The 14,944-nt window shown below is 42.2% G+C and overlaps 2 protein-coding genes across 3 annotated transcripts in view; one reads left to right on the plus strand and one right to left on the minus strand.

Annotated features, from left to right (window-relative positions):
• ITPR2 (inositol 1,4,5-trisphosphate receptor type 2) overlaps positions 1–14,944 on the minus strand; it is a 998,050-nt gene that overhangs the window by 170,320 nt on the left and 812,786 nt on the right. The window lies entirely within an intron of this gene.
• Positions 1–14,944, plus strand: part of IRAG2 (inositol 1,4,5-triphosphate receptor associated 2) — a 40,950-nt gene that overhangs the window by 24,502 nt on the left and 1,504 nt on the right. For both annotated transcript variants that reach the window (XM_069862865.1, XM_069862873.1), the window contains 15 exons: positions 3,553–3,599; positions 3,683–3,747; positions 6,236–6,352; positions 8,518–8,600; positions 8,742–8,814; positions 9,603–9,657; positions 9,744–9,771; positions 10,315–10,455; positions 10,884–11,018; positions 11,858–12,005; positions 12,894–12,931; positions 13,578–13,655; positions 13,760–13,824; positions 14,194–14,295; positions 14,470–14,574. In XM_069862865.1, the coding sequence (XP_069718966.1) occupies positions 3,553–3,599; positions 3,683–3,747; positions 6,236–6,352; positions 8,518–8,600; positions 8,742–8,814; positions 9,603–9,657; positions 9,744–9,771; positions 10,315–10,455; positions 10,884–11,018; positions 11,858–12,005; positions 12,894–12,931; positions 13,578–13,655; positions 13,760–13,824; positions 14,194–14,295; positions 14,470–14,574 (1,280 nt within the window). The remainder of the gene's footprint in view (positions 1–3,552; positions 3,600–3,682; positions 3,748–6,235; positions 6,353–8,517; positions 8,601–8,741; positions 8,815–9,602; positions 9,658–9,743; positions 9,772–10,314; positions 10,456–10,883; positions 11,019–11,857; positions 12,006–12,893; positions 12,932–13,577; positions 13,656–13,759; positions 13,825–14,193; positions 14,296–14,469; positions 14,575–14,944) is intronic.

Below are 14,944 nucleotides of genomic sequence, written 5' to 3' on the forward strand. Positions count from 1 at the left end.
TTCTATTTGGGCCCACTTCTGGAATACTGCAGTTATAGACCCAAATGGCTTGATGTCCATTTACACCCATCAAGCTTTTAGCCGGGGAGTGCTTGAAACACGGTTCCAAGGCTTGAGACAGTGCTGTTTCTGCAGTATTGCTCAGTTCTGGTGAGTGATCTTGGGTTTTATTCATGTGCAAGAAGCCACAAGATGTTTTAGTTGTGAATGCTGTGTTTCTTTGTGCTTTCTCCTTTCTACTTCCTCCCTGTGTAACAGCTGAAAAAATGACATCTTTGCTGTATGAAAACTCTCCTTCAGCTGGTATACTCAGATGTGCTTTAATTGTTATATTGAATCCTGCATCTGGAGTTTGAGCTGTCAGTTGGCTTTCTTGTGGCAACAGCAAGATGAGCTTGTTCAGTTCTGGGCCCCTCACCACAAGAAGGATGTTGAGGCTCTGGAGAGAGTCCAGAGAAGAGCAACAAAGCTGGTGAAAGGGCTGGAGAACAGGCCTTATGAGGAGCGGCTGAGAGAGCTGGGGTTGTTTAGCCTGGAGAAGAGGAGGCTGAGGGGTTGACCTCATTGCTCTCTACAACTACCTGAAAGGACGTTGTAGAGAGGAGGGTGCTGGCCTCTTCTCCCAAGTGACGGGGGACAGGACAAGAGGGAATGGCCTCAAGCTCCGCCAGGGGAGGTTTAGGCTAGACGTTAGGAAAAAATTCTTTACAGAAAGGGTCATTGGGCACTGGAACAGGCTGCCCAGGGAGGTGGTTGAGTCACCTTCCCTGGAGGTGTTTAAGGCACGGGTGGACGAGGTGCTGAGGGATATGGTTTAGTGTTTGGTAGGAACGGTTGGACTCGGTGATCCGGTGGGTCTCTTCCAACCTGGTTATTCTGTGATTCTGTGAGCTGCAGGTCAGCACACCTGCCTGTGCTCTGTGCTAGTGTCACAATACTCACTACTGAAATCTAGAACTCAGCCCTGCCATGCAGGGCTTGAAATCAGCTTTACAAACTCCACTATTTGTGCTGGTGGTGATGGAAGAACACTGGTCAGTGGTTTGGCAACCTGGAAATAACCTCTGCAAGACTAATGACAGGCAAAGTCACACCTACCCTAGCTGGTGTGTGGTACGTGCAAGTGCAGCGGTGGTCTAGTTATAGCAGCAAGTCAAGGCAGAAAGTGCAATAAGGGTAAAAAGTGAGAATGATTTGGGTTGTCTGCAGTTCTGGCACACTGCTTGGTTGAGGTAGGGCAGGTGAGGAACTCCTAGCTTGTGCTGCTACTACTTAAGCTACATTTTAAAGACAATCTCGGACCATGCTTTATCCAGTACTTCTAGAAAGTAACAGCCTTGCGAAGTTGTTTGAAATCCTTGCACTTAATTGCTCTGGAGTTCTGTGATTCCAGCTGGTGTCAGAAATGTCACTTTACACTTTTGCTTCTTTATATGAACTTTCAATGTCAGTATACTAGGGGGAGAAAATTAAAGTGTTAAAGCTTGCCCCAGAGAAGAGGCAAACAGGCCATGTCCAGTATCTGTTCTAAAAACTGTGACGTGCAGCAAAATTTGAATATTCTTGCTTAATAGGAAAAGCCTCCCTAGCTTTTGGGGATTTTGTAGTTACACTGTGGTTGCAGATGTGTTTGAGCAGATTGAGCACCTTAACATGTAAGTAACTCAAATTATTTTGTTAGTGTTGTCACCATAGACTCTTAGAGGCTATTTAATAAAGGAGCTCCTGTGAGAGCCAGGTGAAGCTTGGGATTTTTGTATTTGTTTTGATTAATAAATATTGAAGTCTTAGCTTAGCTTAAACATGACAGGTCTTCAGAATCATTAATGGTTGTTTAGGAAGAGTTATAAAAGTCTGTGGCCAGAATTTGCTGTGATGAGGTTCCCTGGATTACTTTGTTAATAGAAGGGATGGAGGAGGGAAAAGTGGTTAATATTATACTACATAATCTTTCTTGGAACAATCTTTTTATTTAGAAAGAGCTATTCTGTAATTCCTTCTGGCATTACAATAATGTATTGGTTTAGTACATTCCAAGCAGTGCAAGGTTTTCTATTTGTTTGGGTGGAGGGTGTTTTAAAAGCTCTTTAATTTTATTTCTTTTTTTTTTTTCATTCCAACATGTTATTCACTTTCACCTTCTCTTTTCCAATGTTTCTGTAAAACTAACAGCCTGAATGAGACAAATGCAATGCTGTTCTTCCTGAAGCTTAATAAAGAATTCAAATAAGGATAAAAATAGCCTTGATTTGCATTAGAGGAAACATCCAGCAGGCTGGGGCAAGGCTGTGTGAGTGCAGTTGACCTCTGATAGGTGCAGGAGTGGGAGAGGAGAGAGAAGGCGCTTACTGCTTCTGGGAGCAGTCAGCTGCTCTTGGAAGTGGACCTTGGTCACCTCCTTTTCAACTTTGCCAAATTTCCTGGGTCCTCTGAGGATGTTTTGGAGGGAAGGGAAGATATTGGAACATAGATGCTTTTTCTGTTGTGTTCCTCCAACTTCAACAATGTTCTTGGTCACTTGATAGGTAGGGAGCTATTCAAAGCTGATGAGCCTCATATGTTCCCTGTCTGGAGATATGTTTGGGTTTTTTTTCTGTTCAGCACTTCTCTTAAGCGGTGAGTGAAGTTCATCACAAATAAGGCAAGACTTGACCCTTTGAACACCTGTTTCACACTGTATTTTAACTGAGAAAGAGAGACCAACCTATCACTTGAATAAGCAAGCTGGACTTATCCAGAGTGGAAAGAGGAAGAGGGCTGTTTCCCACTCAACCTCTCCCTTGCCATATTAAAAGACTTAAGAGGATGTTGGTTTTGTCTGTGATGTGATAAGACTCTTGGGTCCAGAACTGTGCTATAGCAGCTAAAGGAACATGAGCAAAACTACATACTAGCCTTTAACTGCTGAATTCCTCTCTGCCATTTGTATACAAAAGAGGGTGGGAAGCCTGAAGCCTTCTGAACTGGTTAGGTAATTCTTATGTACAGTACTGAAAACTAGTGTTATTCACAAACACATGTTAAAATGAACACAACACGCAAGATTTGTGTTCTGAATCATCTGCTCAGTTGAGCTGTTGATAGTAATGCTTTTTGGCTTTTAGGTAAAGAGAGCCTGATATCTATAGCTAAGTAAAGCTCTGTGTACTTCACCGATGGGGTTTGAGGTCAAGACCTTGAAAACAGATATATCTTAATGCACAACATGAAGATGGAACAGTGGTGTGGTAACAAGTACATTGGATGTGCATTAGAAGCAAAACATGAAGTCAGGAACAAAAGTACATCTCTAAGTATGATATTCCTCAGATAAGATTTCTGCAGAAACGTAGTTATCGCTTCTAATGATGATAGCATACTAAGCTACATAACATGTGTAGGGGTGGCTTTAGTGTAGCAGATGAATCTGCATGCGCTCACCATCTAGTTCTTTACTCCTGAAATAAGTTAGGCACAGCCAGGGGAATTGTTAAACCTTTGGCATACTGATTTTTTTCTCTCTTTGCACGGCAGCCCTTTCGCCAATACTAACTCTTCTCTCTTTCTCTTAAGAGTGACTGTGTAGAGCCGTTGCTGCCGGCCAGTGTGATCCCATCCAGGTCAGGCTTCGTGCAAGCTTTTAAAATGTTTTTCCAAGATTGTATAATGGGGATGAATAGCTGAAAGAATCTTGTTTTGGCAGTGGTCACTTGACTTCATCCCAAGAAGTTCCTGCATCCTCTTTGGAAAGGGCTGCACCAGCAACAGGTAAGCCCTTAATTTAAGGTACAAACGCATGAAATTTTTGCATGGTCTTGGAAATAGATATAACCAATGAAGCCTCCTTCCTCCTGCTACAGGAGGCTTCACACTCGCAAGCTCTAATACTACTCAGGGACTTCAACCACCCTGACGTATGCTGCAAAAGTAGCACGGCAAGCTGTAGGCAATCCAGGAAGCTCCTGGAGTGCATTGAAAATAATTTCTTATTCCTGCTGATAGACCCCCCCACCCGGGAGGATGCAATATTGGACCTGATGGTCACTAATACAAGTGAACTCATCAGTGGTATTAGGATTGGAGGCAACCTGGGCTGCAGAGATCAGGCACTGGTGGAGTTTGAGGTCCAGAGGGATATGGGACATGTGAGGAGTATAGTCAGGGTCCTAAATTTCAGGAAAGCAAACTTCCAGCTCTTTCAGGAATTACTCATTAGGACCCCCCTGGGATATAGTGCTCAGGAACAAGGGAGCAGAACAGAGCTGACAAATATTTAAGGATGCTTTCTGTAAAGCACAAGAGCACTCAGTCTCCGTATGCAGAAAATCAGGCAGGAAAGGGAAGGGACCGGTGTGGCTGATTCGAGACTGCTGGTTAAACTAAAGAAGAGGGAACCACCCAGGCAGTGCAAGCAGGGACAGGGAACCGGGGAAGAGTATAGGGATGATGCCTGATTGTGTGGGGATGGGATCAGGAAGGCCAAGGTGCAGGGAAGTTATGCCTAACAAGAAGGGCTTCTACAGGTGTGTCAATCAAAACAGGAAGGCTAAAGAGAATGTACCCTCACTGATGGATGGGCATGGTGACCTCGTATCAACAGATGAGGAGATGGCTGAGGTACTTAACAACTTTTTTGCCTCAGTCTTCACTGGTAACAGCTCTCCTCACCCCTCCTGGGTCGTGGGACAGTGAAGGAGGATCACGTTTGTGACCATCTGAGGAAACTGAATATATGTATGTCTTATGGGACCTGATGAGATGCATCCCAGAGTCCTGAGGCAACTGGCTGGTGTCATTGCCAAGACACTCTCCATAATATTTGAATAGTCACGGCAGTCGGGAGAAGTCCCTGGTGGGTGGAAGAAGGACACTGTTTTTAAAAAGGGTAGAAAAGACAGCCCTGAGAACTACCAACCTGTCAGCCTCACCTCTGTGCCTGGGGAGATCATGGAACAGATCCTCCTAGAAGCTCTGCTAAAGTACATGGATGACATGAAGGTGGTTAATGGCAGCCACCATGGCTTCACTAGGGGCAAATCCTGTATGACCAATTTAGTGGCTTTCTGTGATGGGGTAACCGCAGCAATGGACAAGGGCAAACTGATGGATGTGATCTGTAAAGCCTCTGACACAGTCCCCCACAACATCTTTCTCTCTCAACTGGAGAGATATGGATTTGATGGGTGGACTGTATGGTGGATAAGAAACAGTTTGGATGGTGGTATTCAAACAGTAGTGATCAATGGCTCAAAGTCTAGATGGAGATCTGTGACAGGTGGTGTCCCTCAGGCATCCATACTGGGACTGGTGCTGTTTAATATCTTTATCAATGATACTGACAGCAATATTGAGTGCACCCTTAGCAAGTTTGCAGATGACACCAAGCTGAATGGTGTAGTTGCCACACTGGAAGGACAGGATGTCATCCAGAGGGACCTGGACAGGCTGGAGAAGTGGGCCTGTGAGAACCTCATGAGGTTCAACAAGCCCAAGTGCAAGGTCCTATAACTGGGTTGTGGCAATGCCCGATTTCAGTACATGATGGGGGATGACGTGATTGAGAGCAGCCCTGCAGAGAAGAACTTGGGTGTGGTGGTTGGTGAGAAGCTCGATGCGAGCCGGCAGTGTGTGCTCACAGCCCAGAAAGCCAACTGAATCCTGGGCTGCATCAAAAGAAGTGTGGCCAGCAGGGCAAGGGAGGTGATTCTGCTCCTCTGTTCCTCTCTTGAGACCTCATCTGGTGTATTGTGTCCAGTTCTGGAATCATCAACATAGGAAGGATATGGAACTGTTGGAATGGGTCTAGAGGCGGGCTACAAGGATGATCAGAGGGCTGGAGGACCTCCCACACGAGGACAGGCTGAGAGAGTTGGGCGTCTTCAGCCTGGAGAAGAGAAGGCTCCAAGGAGGTCTTATAGCAACCTTCCAGTACCTGAAAGGGTCCTACAAGAAAGCTGCAGAGAGGCAGATTTAGAGTAGACATTAGGAAGAATTTCTTCACCATGAGAGTGGTGAGACACTGGCACAGGAGGCCCAGGGAAGCTGTGGCTGCCCCATCCCTGGAGGTGTTCAAGGCCAGGTTGGATGGGGCCTTGGGCAGCCTGATCCAGTGGGAGGTGTCCCTGCACATAGCAGTGGGGTTGGAACTGGATGATCTTTAAGGTCTCTTCCAACCCTAACTGTTCTATGATATATGCTCAAGTCTATGTATTTATTGAAGAGTAAGAGCCATGTCTTCTGTTGCTTGAATTTACAGGCTACCCTACTATGGAGGAAAAATCACCCAAGTGCTCACATGAAAAAAAGGAAGATGTGCCAACTTCTGTAGTGATGGAGAAAAACAAAGATAAGGATCCGTCTGGTCCTGTATCAGGTACAGAAATTACTGCAGCACACAAGCACTCACACAATGAGGAAATAGTTTGCCTCCAGTACTTATTTGAAGTGAGGAAGCTGAGTAAGAGAAATATCTTAATGATAATTCGTGAGTTTCTGTTACTGAAAATGCTCTTGCCTGCGAGTGCTCTTAAACCTCCTTGAAACTCAAAGTAAAATTAAGACTTTACTGACCAGCAGGAGGCTGGTAGCCTTCAGCACTGCAAGAAGTAAAGGTTAAATATTTTGGTAAAATTTTGACGCTTGCTTAGCTGGCAAAGCAATGCTTGGGTACTACACCCCAGACAATTTTCAGGGGAGACAGAACATCTTCATGGTTTTAAAGTTTAGTGACACAAATAGGCTAAATAATGCTTTCCTCTCTTTCAAAACTGTTGCTTAGCAAACAAGAAGCTGGCGTAGGTCAAGAGGAAAGATGAGGCATAGAAGTCTTTGGGTCTGTTCTTCATAGCCATAAACACCCAGAAGCATTTTTCTTGCCAGATCTACTGTTACTTCTTCCTCTTTAAAACTAAAAGCAAAACAAAACTGGAGTACATGTACACAGTGTGTTTAAGCTATTTTTAAAAAACCTGATCTGAAAAAAAGCATCACAGAATACATGTGCAGGCTTATTTTTAACCATTTTTAACCTTTACCCAAATATAAGATGTTTTGTTGTCATTTCTTATTTGGTGGGGGGATTTTGGGGTCTTTTTTTGTTTGTTTGTGTTGGGTTTTTTTTTCAGTACTGTCTTCCTGAAATCTAATTCGGTCCCCTCACTTAAATTAGCCTCTACTGTTAATTTTCATATGTGGTCTAGGGGCCTTTGGCAAGGAGGAAATAGATATGCAAAACAGATCAGAAAGAGTCCAGATAGCTTTAAAGTCAGAGAATCCTGCTGCCTGTCATACATCTCTGAATCAAGAGTCTTTGCTACAAGAACGGAGACACTGATGGATCTCCACCTGTGGTTTTTGCTAGTACCACACAATGTCTTCTAAAGGTACTTAGGAGTGAGGGTAGATATGTAAGGCTGCTGGAAAAATCAGCAGGGGCAAAGGGGCGTGCTAATCAGAGGTGGCTGTTCATGTGAAGGATGAAAAGAGAAAGCACTTCAAACCTGAAGGTGATTGATGGTTTTTTTCCTATGCCACCTCCTTGGCTTTCACCTATGTGTGTTTGACTACATAAACAGAAAAGAAAAAAAATCTGTATGTTCTAAAAGGTACAAGTAGCTACCAGAGTTACTGCTCCACAAGAAATCAGTGTGACTCTTGGACTTCTGTCAGTTTCTTCAATATTTTCTTTTAAAAATATTTTTAATGGTTGTCTCCTTGGAGGTTATTTTTGCCTGCTTTAAAGCTTTTCTAAATTGTGGCACTTGAAAGTTTTTGTTGCTTTTGAACGGGCATCTTCAGCTCCTGGACTTGATCAGTTCATCATCATCCATCTTCTGGAAAACAGATTTATTTTGCTGCCTCTAATCAGCACACTGCTAGTTCAGTTTTTAGGTACAAAGGATGGTCCAAGAGTCAGACTGTCTGAAGTGTATGGACATCTGAAATACCACAACGGTGTATGTTTCATTCCCTGGTTATACTCAAGTTCATCTGTAAAGCTGAGTTGAATTACCACCTATTTCTTGACTTTGTCTAACATTCCATAATGCAAAAGAAGAGAATTACAAATTCTCATCGCTTCTCCTGTCAGTTTGTGCATGGGACTTTTTTTTTTGTTATTTATTCATGTGTCTAGAGAATTCCTATTAAACATTAAACTGTCTCTTTACATATCAGACAAACAAACAAACCAAAAAAAACATGCTGGCACCAAAATGATGACATTCATTTATCCAAGGGAATGTTACTGTAACTCTTGCAACTTCAACTAGAGCAACTGCAACCAGGAGTGATAGCCTCCCTTGTAGACATGTAACACTTCTTACTGGGATTTTTTCCAAGCCAAACATAATTACTATCACACTTCTTCCTTCATGTGTTTTATAGCGTGCTTTGCTGCTGCCTCTCCTCCTTAATGCCCTCTCCTGGCACTTGCTGCTATTTCTTTTAGCTCTGTTTGTCCATGGCTTGTACACTGGGTGTTGGATGCTCGTTTTATTTACGCTATTACATTTGGTTTTGGGACTGTTTTATCTTCAGGAGTGGATTTGACCAAGAAAGAACTCTGCCCCATGACAGAAGAACACAAAACCGCAGTTCAAAACATTTTAAAGCAAGACTTGGTAAGAGCTCTGGTGGTAGTAAAATATAGAATTGGTTTGGCATTTGGCTGAGCCACAGGAAGATGCTGCAGGAGGGGACAGGTCCCTCCAGTGGTGGTCTGGCTCTTCCCTTGGTGTAACTACTCTTTGATTTGCATTTAGGAGGTGGACCAGGAAAAGAAAAATAATAAAGTACGGAGTGAGGAAGCACCAGCTGTGGTTCCCAATAGGAAAGGTAAGAGGATTCTGCTGAACACATTTTTATGTAACTCACTGAAGTACATAACTTGGTCACTTGTGTCAAAACTTGCATAAAGAGGTGCAGAGAGCTGCTGCCCCATGCCAGTTATGAGGGGGGATTGTTTTAAGGAATAGTATCTACAGTTTGAAATCAAAACAGATTAGCAGTGGAATCAGAGCAGTCATGCAAAACCTGTTTCTCTGATTTCTATGGATACGGATTTAACCAGCTCCATCTTCCTCTAGACAAGTAGGGGAATCTTCTTAGGTGTTCCAAAGGAACTGGTCTATTTTGAAATAGTTCTGGCATGCCTGTTCTCCCTAAAGATTTGTAAAGCACCATCCTGTAGCTAGATGATGGGGTAATGAGATGAGCAGGACAATGTTTCTACTGAACTGTACTTAGACACCTCTACTCTTCGAATCACTTCACCTTTTGCCTTTGGATTTTACTGGAAGTTAGTAATATAGTAAGTTGCATAACATCCTGAACCTTTAGGCTGGGGACTTATACCAAAACCTATAATTAACCATCCCTATGCTAATTAAATACCAGTTGAATCCAGCTAAACAACTTACTTCTGGGGCTTTCTAGTGATGATACTGTGGTATCTTACTGACACTAACCCTAACATACTGAGAGTCACATGAATTGGTTTTGTTGGCAGGAGTTAATGTGGGAAATTTTTAACAGTGGCTTCTGTTGGAGCTTAAACTTTCACAAGCTGTGTTTGGGCAGCTCTTTTTTCACTTTCGTCTGAGAACTTTTTTCTCTCTTCTCAGGGAGTTCACCCACCACAGGTGGCATTAAAGCAGATAAAACAAAGCAAAATGAGCTGTAAGTGTTTTGACTTTAAGTAATCACCTGCAGATATGGATTTAAAGTTTTAGTCTGTTACATGATTGCTTTTCCTTATCCTACAGTGACTCTCCTAATGAGAAAGAAGTGGAGGTAAGTCTCAACTGCTTGTATCCTTAAGTTTCTCAGAAAACAGAAAGATCTTGTCTCTAAGCCCTGATTAATATCTTGTCCTATGCAAAAGAATGATGCCGAGCATCTTAAACTGGATGCATTTTCTTATAAGCTGACTTCTAAAATCTGTCTTTCCAATCCCACTGGAAACTTTGGAAGGGATGGGAAGGGAAAAGGTGGCAACTGTGAAACCAGACAAAAGATTTGTCACTACTGAAATGTGTTCGCAAGCTCGAAGGAGCATAGCTGTGATCTCCTCCCAGGCAGAATGTGCTGATTTAAGATGGTTTTGTCAAGAGACACAGATGGCACACTGCATGCTGCCAAGACATCACCTGTTTTGGCTGCAGATTATTTCCCCCATTGCTACAGATGGGAAGACTGACCTTCTGGAAACAGGCCATGTTTGCTTTCTCTTCTCTATCACTCCCATAGATTTGTTCCTCATGTCAGTATCCAAATCTATGTTAAAAGCCTCTGCATCACTTGATTGTTCCAAAATCTTTTCTTCTCCCACAACAGGCTGAGTTTCTGAGGTTGTCTTTAGGTTTTAAATGCGACTTGTTTACCTTGGACAAGAGAGTGAGGCTTGAAGAAAGGTCACGAGATTTGGCTGAAGAAAATTTGAAAAAGGAGATCACAAATGCTCTAAAGATGTTAGAGGTTAGTGCTGGCCAAGGCTGGTAGGGTGGGTGGGATGAATGGTTGGGAAAGTGCCTCTCTCCATATGGCTTTTTTTAGGATTTGTGTGTGTGATACGCTATAAGCAAATCTGAATGACGTTCTTGTGTGATAAATCTGGAATATGAAAGTTGGCATTTGAGGGGTAGCAATCAACTGTGTGCTCAGGCACTGGATAGTTTTTCAGTTGCAGAGGTGTTGGACAGGACCCCTTGTCTCCAGCTGTTTTTATGCTAGGTAAGCTGGAGTCTCTGCACGCTGGATGCCTGTATCAAGTTCCACTGGTGGAAGATGTTGGATGCTGATCTTGTGACTCTGTGGGCCTGAACATAACCACTCAGTGTTATCAGTTGGGTTCACCCATCTCTACTAATAGACCCTGCTGTTTTTCTTACCAATATGCCTCTTAGGCTTTAGTTCCTTTGTGTGAAGAAGATAACCAAGCACAGGAGATCATTAAGAAGTTGCAGAAAAGCTTGCAGTTCCTTAGCCAGTATGCAGCCCGAGTCGCCAGTAGAGCAGAGATGTTGGGAGCTATTAATCAGGTAACTGTTTACATGTAAATGTGTTTTGTTCAGAGTTGAAAACATCTAGTTGTAAAGGAATAGATGTATCTGTTTGCTAAGTTTTTGATCCCAGAATAGGTTTTGGAAATCTTGTCTATTTAAAACAGACTGACCATTATAGCTTAGTCCTGGTTTTCTCTTTTTGGATCACTGTTTGTGGCGTTATAAGGAATCCTAGACACTGTGAGAGCAGCTACATTGCACTAGCATTGTGTAAAAGCACAGAACCAATTTAAAAGAAACAAGCAAAAAAATTTTTAAAAAAAATTTGCATCAGAGGGATAGATATAGATCTATATAAAGAGAGAGAGTAGAGAACACAAGGATGTGATGTGGTAGCAACAGTCTTGATTGATGTGTTAATGGTAATTCTGTGCCTTATGGAAAGGGCAACTAATAAAATAAATGTATGGAAATTTACAAAGACCTGCTCAGATGCTATGTGTAATTGTGTATAATGCCAAAGAACAGCATGAAAATATGACTTGGCAATACTAGCAAATGCGTGGTGGCAGCTAAGACTGTAGATCAAAGAAAGAGATGTGGAGGAGTTGTAAGGGCTTGGAAAATGAAGACTAATTTATGTTCAGATATGATAATCACTGGAGAACTGAGATCTGTGTAACTTGGCACGTGTTGAGAGATGGATTGTAGTGAAACTTTGACAAGGTGGGCAAAAATGAGAGGATATTTCATCACAGTAATGCAAGATGAGAATAGATGGTTAAGGTTTTTAAAATAAAAGAAACAAGTCTTCAAACATGATGCAGTTCCTCAGTCACTTCTTTTTCTTACTGCTGTTGCTCTCACTCTGTTAGGAGAGCCGTGTCAGCAAGGCTGTAGAAGTAATGATTCAACATGTGGAAAACCTGAAGCGCATGTATGCAAAAGAACATGCAGAACTTGAGGAGCTGAAACAGGTCCTGCTCCAGAATGAAAGAACCTTTAATTCTTTTGGAGATCGAGGTAACTAGGGAAAGCTGCTTCATCTTTCCTCCTTCTAGCACCTGCCAGATAGCCCCTTATCTATTTGTAGCTTAAGACTTTAGGTGGAAGTTTTATGTGACTGTTTCCCTCCTTTCCTAAAACCAGAAGAAAAATCAGCAATTTACTAACAGAAATAACTCTCTGAAATTAGATGTGTACGTAAACTGCCATGGAGTGGGGAGACACACTGCAAGTATGCAATAATGTTCTGGCTTTTAGAAAAGAGCTTTGTGTGTGGTGATGATGATAATCCTTGTGAGCAGTAAATTTGGATGGTTACTCACATTGCAGTACTCCTGGTAGCTACTTCTATGTAGCTGAGCTCTGACTGCTCTTTGCAGATCATTCCTACTCTTTTCTAAACACAAATTGTAGACTTCTTAAGCACAGGTGCTCCAAATTTCCACCTCTAAGCAGATGATTCAGTGGTCAAGTTCTCAGATGGCACTGTGCACTTGGGTCTTCGTCAAGAGAAGTATTAAATTCTTCTGGGGAAAAGCATGTGCTCTATTTTACAACTTGAAAGTTCCACCTTATGCATTGGTAAAACCCTTGCAGGGGCCTTCTGAAACAAAGGCTATTCATTCCTGACTGTAAAAGATTGTCCAGTAAAAGGACGCTGCCTCGATACTAGAATACTTTTAATGATAGCAACAGAAACTGATGCTTGAAGAGGATGTATAATGCATGAATATTATAAGCTTATCTACTGAAATAGAAACCTTTTCCTGGAACATTTTCTGCTTTCTGAAAGTGCTCTGATATATTCCTCACTTAAACAGATAGCGTAAAGAGTCAGGCCTTTAGTCACAAGTGAAGCTCTTGCTGCATGCCTGTAAGCCTTTCTGATGTTTGATCTCTTCACAGATGAATCTACAAATAAAAAGCTACCAAATCCTTTTAAGGTAATGGCTCTTGCGGCTAAACGTGAAAATTAAATGGGTTTTTAAGTCGGTGTGTTTGTTTCTTTGGTTTCATGTGCCTGGTGCTCTGCTACTTGCTTGATTCAGTGGTTTTCTGTCTCAAATATGGGATGATGTAATCAAACACAAGGATCTATTTTCAATCAACCTCACTAACCCAAGGGAACTGCATGTGGGCCCATCAGGTTCTGTGGATGCTTCACCTTCTGAAATGGCTGTGCTCCTATGCAATGGTTGAGTAATATTGTTCAGGTAGGGTTCTCTCACCAGGGCTACAGAGGAAGAGTTCAGCACAGAGTTGAAAGTAATAAGAGCAACTCAAACTGATTGTAGGAATCCCTGTAAGCACCATTAGAGGAATTTTAGACACTTTGTTGTTTTGCTGGAAGCTGTGTAGCCAGCCTCACTTAGGAGGGGGAAAAAGCAGTTAATGTGGAAAGATGCTGCTGTAAAGAATAAGTTTTGGGCTTTGCTTATGCTTTGATTCTTCTTTGTGTGTCACTTCAAGCTAAGCATCAACATCTATCTATTTTTTAATACAGTTTTTATACAAACAGATGGTGTTTTATGTGATCAGTGAGTAATCCAGTCATTCCCTGATAGTCAGTAATGCCTCTTATTTGTATAGCCATCATCATCCCTACGAAGAGTTAGCATTGCAGCATTGCCTAGGAGTGCTGGAAATGCAGGTATTGGGTTGTCACTGGTAAGTAAGGGTTTCCAGATGGTGAGGCACTTTACCTTCTCAAAACTGGCTAGGCTGACACGTGAAAATGCCAATACACTAAGTGTGTCAAACTTCTTCTCTAGGCTCAGCTCCATGAATCTGATGGGCATGAATGGATTGATAAACTCAACAGGAGATCAAGCAGTTGGTAAAGTTACTTGGGTTTCTTTTTGAATAGGGTTAAATACTCTTCAGTTCTAACTGTGCCTGTATTAAGGAGTTTATAGAACATCTTAAGGTGTAATAATGCTTAGGCTACACGTTTCATGCTAGGTTTATATACTTCAGTAGGTAAAAAAGCCTTTGTGACTAAATGTTACAGCTCCTTTATTTAAGAGGTTTAAAAAATACTTTTACTTTCTTGCTTTAGAACTAAACGATGAAATCTAGGTAGCTGATATTGATGGATCTGGGTTTTTTGTTTGGTTATTTGTATGAATAGGCAACTGCTGAATTTCTAATTTTCTGCTACATATCTGATGGGGTAATTAAGGTAAAAATCTTTAAAATACGGCAGGGGACGACTGGGAGCAAAGCAAAATGAGAAGCGTCCTTCACTACAGCGGTTTATTAGCACCTATTCCTGGACAGAGTATGGAGATGAACATTCTGAAATGAAGTAAGTTCAACAGCATCCTGCTCTGCGGCGTCTGTGCAGGGTTGATTGTTATGTTGTTAATGAACTTTTTAACTGTTCACCACCTGATCAAGGCTATAAAGTCACACTATTGAGAGCTCTGTCAAATTGAATGCTTGATGGAAAACCTGCGGAACTGTTGATGCTTACTTACAGAAATGAGCAGCCAGAATCACCTGCTGAAGTACAAGAACCACCATCAAGGAAGGAAAGTACCTCTGAAAAAGGAAAACATTCATCAAAATGGAACCTAGAGTCAGCGTAAGTTTACTAATCCTAAATGGTGAGGTAAAAAGCCTCATGCTATGATCCAACCTCTTTTGGCTGTTCTGTGACAGCCACTAGGTCATGCTAACATGTACTCTTGTAAAAATGATCAAGGATTTGAGGCCTGTGCAGAACTTCACAGTAGCTTTGGCACATACTGAGACACACATAGTTATCAAGACTAATGTGAGACTGTTCCAGCTGTTTTCTTGGAATATCTCTAGTCAAAAAAGAGTACTGTCCCAAAAAAAGCATCCTTTGGAAGGCCCCGCCCTACAGGAAAGGTATGCTGCCTCTACAGCTAAACTCTTCATTCCATATGAATATCCTACACTCGCCCTCCACTGTAACCATTCCTGATCAA

This window comes from Phaenicophaeus curvirostris, chromosome 1 (assembly GCF_032191515.1).
Source record: "Phaenicophaeus curvirostris isolate KB17595 chromosome 1, BPBGC_Pcur_1.0, whole genome shotgun sequence".
In the NCBI taxonomy this organism is placed as follows: Eukaryota; Metazoa; Chordata; class Aves; order Cuculiformes; family Cuculidae; genus Phaenicophaeus; species Phaenicophaeus curvirostris.